The sequence below is a fragment of the Limulus polyphemus genome, unplaced genomic scaffold (assembly GCF_000517525.1).
Source record: "Limulus polyphemus unplaced genomic scaffold, Limulus_polyphemus-2.1.2 Scaffold333, whole genome shotgun sequence".
NCBI classification, from domain to species: domain Eukaryota; kingdom Metazoa; phylum Arthropoda; class Merostomata; order Xiphosura; family Limulidae; genus Limulus; species Limulus polyphemus.
The window spans coordinates 178,704-198,599 of record NW_013665943.1 but is presented as its reverse complement, the minus strand read 5'-3'; the positions used below and the strand labels follow the sequence as shown (position 1 = coordinate 198,599).

Below are 19,896 nucleotides of genomic sequence, written 5' to 3'. Positions count from 1 at the left end.
AGTAATACATGAACAGTTAATGATCATGTGCACCACTGACATATCCTAAAGGAGATAGCACCGAATGATGTGGATGAGATGACCGGGCTGTTAGAACAGTACATGGAAGCCAACGGAGGGAGTATAATTGGCAAGTCTAAAATAAACAGTCAAAGTCAAAACCAGAGGTGGCTGACAAGAAGCAGGATGCCACCAAAGGTGACACAAAGTCAACAGACAAAAGGGAGTGGAGATGCTATACTTGTCATAAAAAGGGGCACATTGCAATTGAGTTGATGTCCATCACCAATAAGCAGCAGCAGAAATCTCAACATAAATCAACTGGAGTTACCCACAAAAATGGTGCTGGTAGGGAGTGAAGGGGACAAGAAAGTGAAAGTCCTACAAGATACTAGATGCAGCAGCAAGAACCAATCTAATATCTGATGACCAGATGATGGCAAAGATACATCTGTTTGTGCTGATTAATGGGCCAGTGATAAAGTTTCCCATCTACAACTTGGTTATTGGCAATATACCGGGCAATAGAAGCTTTGAGGAACTAGACAGAAAGAAAATAGATGAGGCATCTGCAGTCACCACTATAGCTCAAGAGAAGAAAAGCACACGTGACTTTAAGCCTCTGGAAGTTTCGAAGAGTGACATCCCGAATGAAGGTATACAGGAACTAAAGGAAGTATGAAAGAAGGACCCTTTACTGTAAAAACTTTGGGACAGTGCCTGGGAGAAATTCAAGCACAGTACCAAGCAGAAATAGACCTACAGAGTAGAGGACCAGGAGAGAGTGTTGTACTGGATATATCAAGGCAGTTCTACTAGAGAAGTTAATAAATATCATAGCACCAACAGAATACCAGAATCCCGTGACGAAGTTCGCTCATGAGTCAAATGTGGGAAGCCACCCAAGAAAAAAAAGATGGCAGACAGAATCACCAGGAACTTTCATTGAACGGGGTCATCAGCAATGTGACCAGCAATGTCCCACAAGCAAGAACATGATTTTCAACCTTTGAGTTACCATAGAGAAGAACAGTACAAGGCCAATGCAGATATTCAAAGAAGTGTGTATTGGAGAAGAAAATACAGAAGTGAGAAACACATACCAGTACATGTTGAACCTCAGAAACTGACTGGAGAAAATCTATCGAATAGCTCAAGAGATTTTGTATGCTCACACAGAAGGTCTTAGTTCTGCTACCCACAGACAACAACAAACTCACCCTACAGTGGAAAGGACTTTTTTGAAGTGTAGGAAGTGGTTAATAGCATGGACTACAAGGTGAAAGTGGATGGGAAGACCAAGATCTATTATGCCGATCTGTTGAAGCAGTACTTTGAGAGGGAAGAAGACCTAACGGATACAGTGATTGAGGGACAGATGAATGTTGCAGGTGTAGCTGTCACAGACACAGAACCAGAAGACAATGACTTTGTTATGAAAGATAAAGACCTACTAGACCTAAGACCATGGAGTGGAGATGAGACACAGAAAGACATCAACATCAGTGAAGAACTGACTAGCAAGTAGAAGAAAGAGCTACAAGATCTACTGTGCCAGTATGCAAGTGTCTTCACAGATATATCAGGTAAAACAGACCTTGTGCAACATAAGATCGAAACCTTGACAAAAAATCCTGTCAGGGCTTTGCCCTGACAGATGCCCTTGGGATGAGAGACCTGATCAAGTAAGAAGTCATGGCAATGTTAGAAGCAAGAATCAATGAACCTTTGAATTCAGCCTACTGTTAATCAGAGTGGCCATCAAACCATCTAAGTGTTATATCAGCTATTTCTAGATGGACTTTGTTGCACACAAGGTGGTCAACCGACAGATGGCCAGAGATGAGGAGAAGCTAACCCGCATAATGATGCATCAACTCTGAAGACCAAACAGCAAGCCAGATCCTTCCTGGGGTTAGAAAGGTACTATAGGAAGTTCATCCCAAACTACGCTGGAGTTGCTGTACCACTGACTCACCTGACCAAGAAAGGCCAATCCAACAAGGTGAAGTGGGAACAAACACAGCAGATGGCATTCCAGAAGTTGAAGAACAAGTTAGGAAATTCTCCAATCCTTACAATGCCAGACTTCAACAAATCATTCATTGTTCAGCCTGATGTATAAGATGATGGAATTGGAGTAGTACTTCTGCAAGAACATAAAGACTGTTTCCCATAATGTACATCAGTAAAAGAGCTGTTGAGCAGTGAGAAAAACTACTCTGTGATTGAACAAGAGTGTCTGTCCATCATATTTGCCACCTGGAAATTATAGAACTACCTCTACAGGAAAGATTTCATCCCCCAGATGAATGATGATCCCCCTGCATACATCCAGAGGTGCAAAATCAACAGTGCAATGATCATGAGGTGGGCATTGTACCTCCAGAACTACCAGTTCTACATTGAGGATATCAAGAGTACTGCTAAAGTTGGTGCATATTGTATGAGTAGACTTAGAATATGAACTGAGATCAGTCTTTGTATATAGTAAAAAAAAATATTGTAAATATTGTTAGATATACACGACTGTTTAAGTTTAATGTGAGCATTATGATTTAGAGAGTTTTATAGTGTGGGTGTCATATTTAGTTATTTTTAGAAGTTATATTTTATGGCAAGTTTGTTTATGTAACTGTTTACAAGCCATACATTGTGTGGTTCTCATTGGTTTAATTGAGTATTATCAGAATATCTAGTATTGTGTGGGATGTTCTATACCTCTGTCAAAAAACTAGTTCTAGTTCTAGACTGTGTGATCATTAGTTAAGTGATAAATGATGTATAATGGCAATTTTAAAAGTGAAATTTTCAGAAATTGTATTGTAATAATGGAGTAGATAAGAATAAATTTGTTTTGTTGATTGTGCTACAAAGTAGCTGAACCAGACTGTGTGAATTTTGATGAAAAAGAGGCAATTATTTAAAGCTCTAGATACAACTGTGGTAACCAACAGTGTAACAAATATCTGTATATACATATGATTTGTTTTTAATATTATATTTTTAAAACAAGCAGATTGTGTTGCTGTTTGTTTATTGTTGAAATTTATTGCTAACAAGTAAAAAAAAAAAACCTACTGTAAAGAATCCAGCTTAACAAAACTTGACAATGGTGTATCACACACCTGAACAGAGGTCAACAGATTGTTTGCCTAATATGCTAATATTTGGTCAAAAAATCCTGCTTCTGGTGGATAGTAAGTATGTCTTCCACATACAGCAGATACCGACAATGTTCATATGAATAAGTGGAATGGTTAAGGTGTGCATTAGTTGATGTGCACAAGTTTGTGAATCAACAGCTGGGAAATGCCACTATATGCCAGAAACAGTGCTATGATAAGATACCAAAGTGAGGATTGGGGTGGTTTTAGTATATTCCAACAGCATAGAAGCCTCTAAAATGCAGCTGGACTAGACCACAACTTGTGACCTAATGAATCAGTTCTTTACAACATCATTATTGCTCAATCATGTATGAGAAAGAACTGTGTGATTTCCACTTGATTACCATAAAGGTAAGATCTGGTGCTTGTAGGTAGGATACCTAGTGCATTCCAAGTTTGTACAAGTGGAGATAATAGCTAGGAATTCTAAAACACAGTAAAAAAAAAATTGGTGTGATGTCTGCTTTCTGAGATATAAGATAGTTTTAAGGCATAGCATACTTGCTACTTTATATGATCATCATTCAATTATCTAAAGTTAAGATGGTTTGTTGACTGAAAGGGCTTTGTAACCATTACTCTCTAGGTTGTCGAGAATAATTTAACAACATAGGATATTGGATGATGCTTGATTAACACAGTTTAGGATGGATGATACTAGTAGATATAATGCCAAATGTATTGACAATTTGCACAACTGAAGCTGATAGTTCAGTTTGAAAACACAGTTAAAAGGGCTATGTGACCTTTGCTTGATTCTTGTTGTTAGTACACCTACAAAAGGAATAAGTTTTCCACATGTTATAAGGGAGTTATATTTTGTCTAAGTGTATATGGACATATACTATAGTAACAACATATATAATTAATGGCAATACACATATAAATAAATATGTTTGTGATCCCATAAATATGCAGTAATGTTACACAAAGTCACTCATGAGTTTTATATAACATAAATGAATCAACTGCATAATAAACACAATTATTAAGCCACTTGTAAATGGAAACAGAGGATTTGATCTTTATGCTAAGACTTTATGACATGAGATTAACTGTGATTACTGACCTGTGAGATATTATTTGAAAATTCAAGTTATTTTCATTAATACTTGTGAAAGAATGTTATTTTGACAATAAAATGTTGAGCAGGCTGCAGATGTTCATGAAAGAATAAGAGTATAATGAGACTCATGCTATTTTCGAGAGAGAGAACACAGCTTTACCTGTGGTTTTCTGAGTTGTATAGTACTATTTCCGAGAGAAAATATACTTTTACATGTAGTTTTCATTAAAACTTGTGGGAGATATTTTGATTGGATCAAATCAAAATGCATGAGTAGGTGAAATTACTGGAAGTGCATGAAATTCAATTCACAGACAGTAGCCTAACTGTCATAAGAAATATAAACTTGATGCAACCTTGGGTGAGGAGTTTAAAAGCAATGACCTTCAATGGGCTGTTATGGTGTTACCTAGAGGTTATAAATTCATGTATGCATAATGAGAAGAACTTGTCACATGGCAGCACCAGTTGATTTTTATAAATGAGGTTTCTTTGAAGTTAAAAACCCTTCTATGAGTCAATTTGATGGATTTTATTAAGATGAGAATATCAAGAAGCAACAGTACACACACAGTTTTGAATATAATATATAAATTCATGAGAAAACAGCAAGTACTCACATTGTGTTTGTGTTTTGCATATAATAAAGACTTCTTATCTGGTGTATCACATTTTCCCAGTTTTATTATTTTGTTTATTATTAACTTAGATAGTAAGAGTATAATCAATATTCCATAACTGATATCTTGTTCAAATCTCCTGTTTAGCAGAGTTATCTAGTGAAGTTCTGTTTACCTGAATACACAACACTATGACGGCCACAGGAAACAGTAGGCAATAGATTCAAGTAATACATGAATAGTTTTCACTCCTGTTCATTAATTTAAATGTTTCTAATGTAACTCACGTGAATTAAAAATTCCACCATTATAGGGATTTCTGCAGAATTGGATGCTTTATGCCATGGTTTATTTTTGCATTGCCTCTAGCTTTATGTTCCAACACTTGTGTTTTGTATCATTATTGCTCAGATATGTATCAGAAGGAATTGAAAACAGAAGTAATTTTTAAGTGGCCTCAGTATGTATTACAAAACAAAATGTCTCAACATTGTATTGTTACCGCCTTATGAGTGAACCAAAGTGTTGTTTCCTATGCTTGGAAGTGACAAAGAATTTCTGAAGATGTAAAGAAATGGCATAGAGGTAACCAAGTATGGGCAATAAAATCAAGAAAAGATGATTCCTGAAGTAAGGTTTGATGAGATCATTTATAACTTCACATAAGCTCATGTTTTGACTGCATTACTTAGAATATTGTTACCCAGCGTCACAAGCAAGAATATCAAGAATGAAGTCAAGAGCAACTGGCTTGAACAATTCATGGATAGCCCAGGTTTTAACTTCACAGACCCCTGTGCCAGACAGTAGAGACAGCCTTGAAAGCAGTATCATAGCAGCAACATAAAATTAACATGCTTGCTATAACAGTGGGTCTATCATGGTCTGGGGAAGGACCAGTTTCATTGCCAAGACTGACCTTTGTTTGTTCAGATACAGCTCTTTGACAGTTGTGAGGTATACAGATGAGACCCTGAATGTTTATATGAAATCATACATTGGTACCATAAATAATTATTTCATCTTTGTGAATGAAAACATCAACCTATACAACTTGGGTTTTGGAAAAGTTCTTTCAGAGGGAGACGACTGTCTACATGGAATGACCCATTTGATTTTAAGACAAAAACCCCAATTAAGCATATAAAAATTCCCTTCAGCATTCTTTTTTTTGGCATCCTCTACCCAGCATGTGACTTTGCATAACTTAAAAAGTGCCTTATGAAGAAATGGAATCACCTGTCACAAATCAATATATAAAAGTATATAGACACTGTGATAGGCAGTGATAAATACTTATGGTGGACACATCTATACTATTATTCTGCTTGTTTGTATGTACGACTGCTGCATAAGCATGCATAGTTAGAATGTTTCCACAAGAAAAACCGCACATGCACATTATTCACTCAACAACAAACAGTCTGCATGTGGCAGAGAGCTGCAAAGCTAAGTGATCAAGTCACTACAATTGCTGTATGAAACAAGATGTAACAACAAAAGGGGAATGTAAATATACTTTACAAACCATTTTGTACAACAGAATATTAAAAACTTATCAAAATTTTTAAAAAAGGTTTGATGTTAGGTCGTAGAATAGCATTATAAGTTTATTTATCGATAGTATTAAGTACAGTAAAGTTTAGTGCTAACTAAACTAAAGTAAAAAAAATGTACATTGGTTACAGTGTTAATTTATCTCTTTATCGAACTTAGGCCTAACATAGGTTAAAGTTTTATAAAGTATGGCCTACATACAAGTGCATTTACACATTTCATTGTCTATGATTACAATTCGTTTGTATTGTGCTAGAAATGTCATATTTAAAAAAGTTCTGTTACAATAAAGATTCTAATTTGGTCGGAAATGTTTTGCGGGTCTCTGCTAGTTAATTATTAATTTGTTTAATTATTTGTTTTTTACATATAATTTATAAACTCTTGAAATACCTAACATTTTTTGGGGAGGAAGAGTGTACTTTCTCATGTTCAGTTGTGTAATGACATGACAGAAAAAACTGGGTAGAGATTGCATTTGATAACATGTAAAAGTAATATAGTATACAATTATCAATTGGTTACTAGTCATCTGTCATTTGTATATTCATTTTGAAAAGTTATCCAAAATAAATTTTGAGGTGTATGTATACATTTTGTCCCTTTTAGAATACATGTTATTTTACATAATTTTAGTTTTAATCTCTTTAGATGTTACCTCTTTTACCTACTCTATATTTTTGAGTTCATAAGTATTCAAACTTATTACACAATTGCTCAGTAAAGCTGAAAGGTATATTCTAGCATTTTGAAAGCCAAAAACTCTTGATATTATGACACAAGTCCTACAAAGCTGTATATTTAGTTCTCATTTGACCATAGGCTGGAGCCAATATGTACAGTGTTTTTTGCTGAATAAGTAGGCACTTCTTCCCCATCTACATTGTGAAAGAGAAACTACACTCTAGCATGCATAAGCACACACTTTCCTATCTTAAATTTCAAGCCCGACTTCTTTATCTGCTGAAACAACATCCCCAAGCTCTCAGTAGCAGCCAGAACTAGGAAGCCTAATATCAGAATGTCATCCAAATAGGTGAGACATCTCTCCCATTGCAGTTCTTTTATAGTAAACGCTATCAGCCTCTTGTAAGTGTTTGACACATTACACAGACCAAATAATATTAAAATAACTTCATACTTGCATGTGTTAGTCAACTAAGACATGCTTTGGCTACTGAAATATTTAGTCACAACATCTGAAATGTGTATCATACGTATGTAACGTTCAGTATATCCAGATATTAAACCATCTGCAGTAAATGAAAGGGCACTGAAGCATGTGACTGTGTTCACCTCCCTGAGATCCACATAGAACCTTGACATCCCTATCTTCCTAACTATCCCTACTGGAGATGATACTCTCTCTGAACATTCTATTACTCCATCCTTCAATATCTGCTCTACCTCAGCACTGGCAACATTCCTTGTGCTCCAACAAAGTCTGTATGGTGATTATTTTATTGGATACATATCACTAGCTTCTATGCAATGGCATGCCACTTTTATTCTGGTCCCAGAAACACACTAGAAAACTCCACTAGCAATCTATTGAGTTCACATTGCTGTGTTGAGTTTAGATTATATAAATACATCTTAACTAAGATATCTTGAAACACCAGTTACAGAAAGGTTGAAACAATCATCATTTCCAATTATTACATACATAGACATGTTATAGGATATGAAAAATTCTTTAAAACATTAACATGTTATACATTATCAACTTTTTTAAAGCATGCTCACCTGCAAATCAGCTACTTGTTGCTTAAATTCTTCAAAATCATTATCAAAATCTAGTTTTCTTGGATCATGATTATCATAGAGTTTGTTACATGTTATAGGATATGAAACATTCTTTAAAACATTAATATGTTATACATTATCAACTTTTTTAAATAAAACGTTTATAGCATGCTCACCTGCAAATCAGCTACTTGTTGCTTAAATTCTTCAAAATCATTATCAAAATCTAGTTTTCTTGGATCAAGATTATCATATACTTTGTTTTTTATGGCAGAGCATATGTGTAAAAACTTGGCAGCTATAGACTGAATGCCCTCGATGTGGGAATGGCTCAACACGGAATATGTTTCAATAATGTTTAACAACTCAATGATCTATAAGAGAAATATATGTAAGCAAATAACTTCATATAATACCTTCTCATATTTTTAATCATTAAGTTTAGTTGTTAGGTCATAATTAAATGGTGTTATATATTCTACAAATTCAACAGGCAGAAACACTTCTTTACAGTAATTTAAAGAAAAATTCTGAAAAATTTGGTTAAATACAATGTGGCCATAGTCCTTTGGCCACTTTGCAGTGTCACAGATAGAAAACAGTATACATTTGAAGGTAAAAATTTGGGAACCTGACAATCAGCTCACAGGAGAAAAGATGAGCCTATAAAAGAAATTTTTCACTCATGAAAACATTAATAAGGGAGACTAGAATAAAGATTTGCCCATTATTTGTGCCTATGTTGGGAGTACTGTTTTACTCAAATTTTCTTGGTTTTCTTAAAGCCGCTAAACTTCTTTATCAAACAGAAATAATCATTGGAAGGTCCTTCACTAAAAACAATGCACAGTATTTGTGCCTATGTTGGGAGTACTGTTTTACTCAAATTTTCTTGGTTTTCTTAAAGCCGCTAAACTTCTTTATCAAACAGAAGTAATCATTGGAAGGTCTTTCACTAAAAACAATACACAGTATTTGAACTTGGATATAAGTACCATAGGTTAAGTTTCAAAATTGTAAGTAAAACAGTTTCAGTTTTGAAGTTATAAATTTACAATTTCATTATAAAACAATTTCAAGTAAGTTATGTTAAAGTATTTTGTTACTCAAAAATTATTTACTTTTCAAAAATAAGGTTTTTTTTTGAGCATGAAGTTTCATTTCTGTGGAAAATTTAGGTTAGTTAAATTAGTATGCTCCAAGTTGGTGTATTTTTCACTTTTCATGTTCCAATATTTTTAGATAAATATGTCAGTAGAAACATTTATGTATCAAAATATAACTTTTTATAAGTCCTAAAGGTTTGAATTTAGTTAGTTACTTTGGCTGCTTACTACTAAACTATATCATGCGTGTTTGATATAGATGTTAATTTATATACTTGACTTCCCTTGATTATATTACTTTGCCTGATTTTATCAAAGTAACATACATATGTAAACATATTTTTTTTTTCAGAAACATTTATCTTTTTGTTACATGAACTAAATTTACACAATCCGTATTAAGAAATTACTCACTACTGTTAGGCAGAAGTATACAGTGGTTTATGTGTAGCAGTATTATGCTTAGCTATGAAATTAGTGACAGTATGTAAGTATAATTCTCTGAATAAGCAGCTAGTGTTCACTTTTTCAAGAATTTCTAGAATTTTTCCATTCCCTAGCTTGTAATATTGGATGTATGCTATTTCAAGTATGTGAAAATTTATACATACATGCATACCTTGTGTACGGGTCAGTTTGTAATGAAATAGGTGATAAGTAATTTATCTGGATTTGAAGTCATGCTCAGATTGATAAAAGCATTGGTCTCAAAGCAATGAGTGTAAGATGTAGGATTTGAATTCACTTATTTCTGAAAATTACAAGTAGTGATTTAGACCCATTGTGCAAAAACAAGGGGCTTACCCCCCAAGGGAAGGTATAGAGAGGCAATGGGGGGGTGCACAAATATGACTATAGGAACACAAATTTTATCTGAAAGTGCAAGTTTAAAAATAAAGAAATTTAAAAACTACTATACCAACATCACTATTATTATATTAAGTAACAAGAACAATTAACATGGAAAAATGACATGTACACAAATATGTTAAGAGTGGGAAGATGCATGAGTGAACAGGCTGCTAAAGAACAAGTAAAGGTAACTATCAGACAGAAGTTTAGGGAAGTAATCTGAGACAGTTAAGAAGTAATTTGAATGGGTGTATGTTGAACGCTGCTAGTGTCAAAGATGCTGTTTAATGGAGGTTAATGTATTTGGAAATATTCATGTCTAAATAAATAAACTGGTGTGGTCCCACATGCATGTAGAAACATTTCATAGTCATTCCTGAGTGTTGTATAAAACAAATGATTTGATCTAGATGTTACGACTTTGCAATATGATGTTAACTGTGATAGCAGTATGCCTGTTATGACACTTATGATGAACAACATTGTTTATTTAAAAAGGGATACAGATTCCATCTTCAGTATCTAAAGCAAAATATCAACAATACATCAATCCTTGGACATCATTAAAATTAAAATGCTACATTTAACAATTATTGATGTTACTCCAAATTTTTTTTTTATATTTTCTTGTTCTAACGTTTCCTCTTACTCATTTTCCACACATATTTTTGGCTTAAATGTAACATAATAATTTTCATGATGTCCAAGGATTGATAAAAATTGTTGATATTTTGCTTTACATACTGAAGACAAAATCTGTGCCCCCTTTTAAAATAATTTATGTTCTTTGTTATAAGTGTCATAATCCTTTTTATTACCAAACTTTGATTTCTTTCAAACATATTGATTGATAGTATGTCTGTTATTTCTATTTATACTCCTGAGAAAATATTTCAATTTCAACACTGAAATATTTGGCATGCAGTGAATTTTTATGGAAAGAAGAGTAATGGACAGATTCACACTATGTCTGAGAGGAAACACAGTTTTTCCTGTTGTTTTATTGTAAGAATAATGTATGGTATTTCAACTGTTTTGAATCAAAATTTTTGAGTAGAACAAAGTAGCAGTAGTATATGAAATTCACAAACAGTAGCTTAAATATCATAATAAATAATTAGTGAACTGAGTGTTTTATCTGGTTGTGATGGAATATTTTCAATAATACAGGTTGAAATATTTAGAAAAACAGTTTTCTAAATATTTTCTTAACCTTGTTTAAGCACAAATTGTAGTATATGATGCCTGAAAATATACGTTGTAAATCTACTAGAGGAAGGCAGAAAGTAACACTCAAGTAATGAAACTTTGTAAACTGCACCATAGGTAGTACTAAACTTGTAAGTGGCCAAATCTCCATAAAGAATGACAATGAAAATGTTTGGTTCATCCTAAAGGTCAAAAGTGAAGGCTAATGTCACTTTATTCAAGCTAGTATATGTGTATAGGATCCATTATTCTTAACTTTGCTTAACGTAAGTAAAATAAAATAATGACTAGGTTCAACTGGATTATCAATCTATAATATTTTGATTGATCTAATAAATATATGTTCTGAAGATATAGGTCATTATTTTTTTTACATTTTAATACTAGAAATAAACGACCTTAAAAAACCAAATTTATTATATTTATTTAATTAGACATACAATGTTTCACTTTACAGCTTCTTCAGAAATGTTCCACCAAAACACAACCCATAACTGACAGCAGAAAGCTTCAAAATGGTCAAATATGGTGTTTTAAGGTCATTTATTTCTTGTATTCAAATGTCTTTTATACACCAACATGCACTACAGCAATTAAATAATGTATTTTAATTACATGTTTATGATCCAGTTTTGTTGTCTTGATCCCATTCCTTTCCTCCTGGAACCAGGCACTGTTTATAAAACAATCAGACAGCACTGGAAGGAATGGACATGGATTGAAGGGTAAGCATGTTGGCCATTGTCATAATAAAAATAACAGAAAGCAGCACAATTAAAAAGATATTAGTCAATCAGAGACCCAATGAGGCCTGTGAACTAATCAGTTTACAGAGGCCAAAGAAACATGTTCTGTGGGTGATTAGAGCATGAGAACATCTGAAACCTCTAGAAATGTAGTTTGACTGAGATAATCTATTAATTATTCTGCCTCAAAAGGCAATTTTTACAGAGGAGTAATGGTTATTAATAGGCAGTTGTGACCACCTTTTCCACTTACAAACCTAACTGGCTTCTTCCCTTAATTGAATTCATCCATTAACCACACATTTTAAATCAGGACTTTTACTATCCAAGATCAAGTTCTGGAACAAGCTGGCCATCTTGTCTTAAATTATTTATTGGTATTTATTTTTATTGAATATTGTGTGCTGAAGCTTTGTTTATTTTTCAACATATTGCAGGAGAAGGTTATATTTTCAATGATAAGTGACAGTATGCCCAGGACTTCCTCCTCAATGAAGAACACACATTCAAGGCCAACTTCAAGATTCCAGGAGCTTGCCTGATATTCAATTCAGAGGTAACTAAGGATAAAGATGCATTTCTCATTTATGTATCTGATATAGGGGACCTCTCTGCACTGGTTTTTGGGCTAGTCCTACAATCACAGGGGTACAAGCAGCACCTTTCAACCTTGGAAAAGTCAGATGAAAGCAAGATCACTTTAGATGTACCAGCACTGATGACTGAGAGACAAGCAAGTTCAACAATGACTTACGTCTGTCAAGGACCTTAATTCAGCCTATTCTGTTAATAGCCAATTAATCTGAACATCTAAATGTTTATTATATTATTTGTTACAACTATGACTAAATTTACATAGAAGGAATCAATTATATGATTGCTGAAAGCACATGAAAACACTTAACATAGCATTTCAGATATAGATCAAGATAAGCCTGTAGCTTGGCACTTCCACAAAGCTGGTCATTCCATTGAGTATTTCAAAATGATGCCCTATATCATGTCCCTTTAAAAAGCAAATAAAATAATCACAGTTGAAAAAAATAATTTTCAAATTAGGTTAGGGTTATACAAGTCCATTTGTTATTAATGAGTGGTTTATCTACTTATAAATTAAAAAAAACATTTTCCTTTGTTAATGTTTCAAAAATTTGTTCAAGTTATTTCATCTAATGTTTATTTCTTTAGAAATTGTTCATATCAAATGTATTTTTATGTTTTATTTATCTTTTCTTTATCATTTTTATTTCCTTAGCATTAATCAATAGCCCATCACTATTTTCTATAGTTTTTTTTTTATAATGTCATGTCATTACTATAATTGTATATCTATTTTGTATAATATTTCTTCCTTATGTATTGTATTCCTTCAGAATGTCCTGCAGTAAGTTTTCATTAACCGATAGGCTAGTTTCTGGGTTGAAAGATTATTTGCTTGAAATGTACCAAAGAAAATAAGAATTATGATTTTTAAGGTGATTTATATCTCAAAAGAAAAACTAAATTCTTTATGAGTTTAGCAGTATAGTGTTTTGTTTTTTTCATTATAGTTGAATGATGTTGATCCAAATCAGTCAAATGAAAAATCATAGGTAATGTTGATCAGAAATAGAATATCCCTTGAATCAGTAAGTGTGTGTGTGGTTAAGTGGAGTAATATGTAAAAAGCTAGATTAAGAGTGTTCAGTAACAGTCTCAGCCACAGCAGTAACCTAAATTTCCTAAGGCAACCAAAGCTTGCGAAGTTAAAATCTTCCTAAACTGAAAGTGTACTTACCTCCCCTCACTCACACAATGCTTTCTCAATTATTACTGCCCTCCACTGGCACAAATGTTTCGCTCACCGCTAGCCTTGTAACTCCACTTCTTTCTGCATATCTACATGCAAATAATCATGCAGCAACCCTCCACTACCCCTATCGTAACTAGTGCCCTCTCTAATAATGCACCTGTTAATCACTTCGAGATTGGCCATGACCAAGTCAGCCAATACACTGGAAGTTGGAAGGATGGGTGGGAAATGTGAGTGCTGGTAATTTACTATTCATTTTCAGTTTAGGAAAACATTAACTTCCAATATGATATCTTACCTAGTGGAGGGCTGGTGAGAATATGATCCTCCTTGAGAAAGCACGCAAAGGCCATGAGGTGTGGTAAGGAATGAAAAATATCACACAAGTGGGAGACTGCACCACTTCTCAGTCAGGTATACTCCTAGCCCTACAAGAAAGTGATACCAAAACTGAAAGAGCGGAAACATGGAGGGTCCCTAAAATGTTATGAACAGTAAAGGGAACCATTGATGTTGAGTGGCTAGAACATGACAGACCATAAATGGGAGTTTGACCTAAACCAACACCTGGTGGCATCTGGAATTGTACATATTGAATGAGAGTTCCCCACTGGTTGTAATAGGGTTAAACCCACTTGTTAAGGTAATCTTCTTTCATTCTCAGAACATTTATTCTTTGATAAAAACTTTAAAAATTTGATTTCAATTATTATTGATGACACTTTTCCACTTAGAAGTTTTTCTAGTCATCTGTCAGTTCTTTTTTTTTCCACTTAGTTATTTTCCATTTGCTGAAGTAGATTTCTGCAAAATATCCAGCATCATATATATATATATATATCATTTTTATGAACATAATTTTTTGTTGTGCTTTTTGTTTTTTGTCCTTCAGGTTGTAAACAAAACACAAATTGTAGGTGCCTATTTTTGGGATGATTTGCTGGATTGTTTCTCCACAAGTTTGGCCACCCTGGAAACCCATGAAGCTAATCTGTAAAGCCAAAAAAGAAAAATTAATATAGAAACATTTACGTTAATGGACTATGATACAACTACGTATAACATAAACGCATACACTTTACAGTATATTTAAACCATTAACTACATGACTTACCTTTTTTTTCAGAAGGTATCATCCTTTAACTTCTTGTCAGACTCCTCCAAGTGGTCAGGGGTGTCAAAACACATCCTCTAGCATTTTACCATCCCCTCCAATTCACATTTGGCAAAGCAAGGCCGTCTGTTGCTGTTGGGTGTTCAGGATGTGGTCCAATTTCATCAGCACACTTATCTAAAATTTTGTTCATGAAATTGCCTGTTTGATAATTTTCAAATAAGTGGTTGCTGGTGAAGTGTGGACTGTGACTGTTGGTGGGTTTGAGATTGAAGCCTGCCAGTGGGGTGTGGACAGTCTCCTGGCAGGCTTAGAATGAGGCCTGCTGGTGGGGTGTCATAGTAGCAGATTGAGTAACAAAGATTGGGGAAAAGGGCAGTTGTGCTTTCTTTACAAATTACAGTTAATACATCATCTTCACCTGAAATGTATGATTAAAACACAAATGTTGGTAATGCTGTCATGCTGACTTACACAATTCATCCTATTTGCTATGTTTTTAATCACAGTATACCATGCAAAAAATTGCAAATTTTGCTAAAGTAATTTTATTTGAAAATTTTAGAAGGAAAACTTATGAATACACACTCCCATTCAGCCTAAGCTGAAATTTTAAATTTTACATCCAAAGATGGAGGACAACAATCTAAGAATATTGAATAATTGGGCAAAGCTTCAAAATTAGGAATTGAATATTACAAAAGACAAAAAAATTCAAAAATTTAAAAACTGTAATATAGGTATTTGCACTAAATTCTTTTTCTAATAAATCAAGTGAAATAAACAATAGTGACATATCTTGATTCATCTGTACAAATACCATTAGTCAGTAAGAAGTGAGGCCGTTGAAGTTTCAAGTATCACTGTCGCCCAATAGAGCTGGTGCTCATTATACCAATTTGGTTTTGTACAATATATCATTTAAGTTTTAAAAATGCCATGGTCAGTGTAACGGTAAAATTTAATGATTAAATTTTATATTTTAATTAGAAGATAATATATTAGGTGTCTTCCTGTATGTATGGTTTGCTATAAGGTACTGTTACGTATTTCTCATGAAAACAGGTATACAAATCTGGTCATTTCCATGCCGAGAACATTGTGACAAGTTGACAATGTGTAACTAATTATATATAATTATAATTATGAACAGTAAAATCAAAGTTAAATGATATACTTCTTATTCATAAGATAATTGAAATAACAAGTACTTGCACAGTAGAAAGGCCAGAAAATCAAGGATACAACACACCTGGAAAGTCTGCTCCATCTGGTGATGGACCAGACAAAAACCATATGTGAAGATGGAGTGTGGGTAGGGAAAGATGACACACACTGGAGTGAGGGTGACAAAGGGAGAGGAACTGGTGGTGACACCGATAACCATCGCAGAAGTGGAAACCACATCTGAGCCAGCCAATATGGGGCCACCATCAGAACCTGACAAGGAGTGGTCAGAACTATCAAAATGGCATCAGGAAGAAGCCAAATAGGAGGATAAGTATATAGGTAACTATCAGTCCAAATTGGGCTGAAAGCATCCACTGTATCTGCCTGTGGATATCTTATATCTCCTGCTTGGAGATATAAGACACCACCACCAAATTGTCTGAGTGCACCATCACCACCTGTCGCCGAAGAAACAGCATAAAGTAAAGAATAGCTCACTGAACAGCAAGAAGCTCATATCCATGTCCATATCTTTAAGTCAAAGTGGAAAAGGCTGGGCCCAACTGAGAAGTGAACTAAAAAACACACCAAGATGAACCAGAAACTGGGAAGGTGTGAGGAATGACTTCCCCACCTTGATGAGCCAACCAACCCTTTCAGCTTCCCAAAGAAGAAACTGAGTATGGAGGCTGAGTAAGTCTGAGAGGATGCCAGCAGTAGCCAGTCGTTCAGGTAATGATGAAAAAAAAGGCTCCAGGAATGAAGCAGTCATGTGAATGTCTGGACAACTTGGCAAAACACATAATGAGCCATGGCTAGGCCAAATGGAAATGTTCGAAACTGAAAAACACACATTTGATGAACAAAGCAAAGAAAATGTCAGCATGCTGGAGAGATTGGAATATGAAGATAAGCATCCAACACATTAACCTTTATCATCCACAGACCTGGAGTGAAAACCCAATGGAGAGTTAAGTGTGATTCCATAGTGAACTTGGGAACGACGAGGAAGTGATTCAGAGACGATAATTCGATCACTGGGTGCCAGTATTCTGTCTTTTTGTGGAACTTCAAACAGATGAGAATAAAACCCTGGACATGAAGGATCTCTTCATTTAATGGCACCTTTGGAAAGTAAACTTTGAACTGCTTCCGACAAACGCTGACATAAAGTGGGATCCCGACGGGGGGGGGATTGGATGGGGAAGACAACAGTGGGGATGACAGAAAACAGAGGGCCAGATCTTCAGAAATAGCCTTCAAAACCCATGGATCAATCGTAAAAGGCGAGGTAAAAGTCTGGCCCCCACTGGCCCTGACTCAAAAATCAAGTCACCAATGCTGAATGCCCCAAACACGACGATGAGAGCCAAACAATTGCGCTAAGCTGATGAACAAGAAGTCAGCACTGGCATAGGGTTACATGGTGAGGGGGCATATCACTGAGACAGGAGCAGGTATTTGGGACAAACAAGAAACCAATGAAGATATGGAGTGATTCAACCCTGGACTTAAATACCTCTTCTAGCAAATAGAAGACTACAAGATTCATCAGAAAATTCCTCAGGGGACTGGTGAAGGGAGGACAAGGCACGGAAAACAGTAGACATAATAAGACAAATATGGGAAAATTGAAGTTGGGAAAAGGAAACCAAAATATTTGAGTACAAACCCCACAAAGGAATAAGAGTTTCCAAATGTTGTGAGTCTAAATAGAGGTAGTTGGCATGATAAAAAGCAAAAGCAGATCATCCAATGTACATAAGGGATGAGGCATACAGATCCCCCTCTCTTAACTGTTCCTCAAAATGACAAGCATGAACCCCAATATCCAGTGAAAGTAGAAAAAACAGATATTGACCCAAAGATTTGTCTCCAGAGAGGATAGGGGTAAAATAATAGGACACAGGAGACAAAGACAAAATCAAACATACCTGATTAATCCAATCAACAAAGGAAGAAGGAGGCCTGAGCAAGTCCCCTGATATGACATGAGATTAAGAAGCATATTCAGGAGGGGGAAAAAGGCTGTCCAAATTCTCACCCTCCTTGTCAGACACTCCAGGTGCTGGTATGAGAGGATACCCTTCAGGTGGTGGTGAATGTTGCATGAAATTAGACAATTCTCCACAGATCATAGTAGTCACACCATCAGTCGATAACTGTGGAACCGACACTAAAGATGTGGTCATTAATTCCACCAGAGCAGAAACAGCAGTGGTAGTAATGGCTAAAGGTATCTAAAAAAAAACTAGAAAATAATTTAAATATTCCAAAATTTACTAGGGAAATATACATGTCTTATCAGTAAGACTGCCAATCGAAAAGTTATTAACAGGTGCATTATTAGAGAAGCACTAGTTAGGGATAGTGTCACATTCCTGTTGGTGAAAGGTTGCTGCAGAATCAGTTGCATGTGGATATGCAGAAAAAAGTAGGAGTTAGAAGGCTAGTGGCAAGCAAATAATTTGTGCCAATACAGGGCAGTACTAATCTAGAAAGCTTTTTGTGAGGGGAGGTAAGATATCTTATCAGAAATTGTATTAAGATTATAACTGAGAATATCTTTAACAGCAATGATACCCAACTGATGATTCAACATCATCCTAGATTTCAATTTTCTGGTATTGAAATGTAAAACTGACTCAGTTTTTCTGATCAGTTTATAAAGAAATGTCTTTATTAATACATGTGTTACTTTTGAATTACATAAGCTGTGATGTAATTAGTATACTCTTGGTCAGAAATACTTAATAATTTTAAAACAAAAGGTACTACATAAAATCATTTGTAGTCACGATACTTGAACTGTCACAGAATGTAAAATACATTATCAATTTCATGACAAAAGGTCAAAATCTGCATACTCAAATATATTAAAATGTTTCATTGTTTTAAAATTTGACAAAGGGTTTTATAGAGAGGAGCTATATTAGATTTAATATTAGCATCCGATGTGAATATGATAGTTGGAGAGAATTTAAGTACAAGCGACCATTGCACTATTCATTTGGCATTTTACTACATGTAGAATTGAAAAATAATAATACCCTGATTCCAAATTTCGGGAAAGTCAATTTTAATGGAATGAGACAGGATTTAGGAAAAAATTGATATATGTACAGAACATACATATTCCCTACAGAAAAAAAAGGGCAACAGAGTGGAATAAGTCAGTATAGTCTAGTAAAGGTTTAAGAGATTATATTAGGGATAAACATAATAAATTCAAGAAATTCAAACTTACTGGAAATAAAAAGGACCACAGGAAATCAAGATAGCTGGTTAAAAAAAAAGTCAAAAGGGCAAGAATTGTATATCAAAGAGGGCTGGTTGAGAGAGTTAAATCAAACAATAAGGAGTTCTTAGCTATATGATGGGTTAGCAAAATGTTGTTACGGGGATTGGGTCTCTTGAAAATAATAGTGGGGAGCTGATCTCAGAAGATTATGAGATGGTAAACTTATTAAATTATACGTTCTCTTCAGTTTGGACAAATGAAAGTACAAGTATTATGCCTCAACCAGAGCATTTAATGTAAGGCGTAAATACTGTAAAATATATCATTTTTAAATTCTGAAACTGTATGAGAAAAGTTGGGAAACCTAAAAATTTATAAATCCCCTGGGCCAGACAACTTTTATCCTAAAGTTTTAAAGGAACTTAAAATATTTTATTTGTGAACCTCTAGCTAATATTTTTTATAGGTCATTGAGTAGTGGAAGATTATGAGAAGATTGGACATCAG

The 19,896-nt window shown here is 34.5% G+C and overlaps 1 protein-coding gene across 1 annotated transcript in view; it reads right to left on the bottom strand.

Moving 5' to 3' along the window:
- LOC106457450 (dynein heavy chain 8, axonemal-like) overlaps positions 1-19,896 on the bottom strand; it is a 459,787-nt gene that overhangs the window by 399,429 nt on the left and 40,462 nt on the right. Inside the window, exon 8 of the mRNA XM_022383398.1 lies at positions 8,336-8,533. Within this exon, the coding sequence (XP_022239106.1) occupies positions 8,336-8,533 (198 nt within the window). The remainder of the gene's footprint in view (positions 1-8,335; positions 8,534-19,896) is intronic.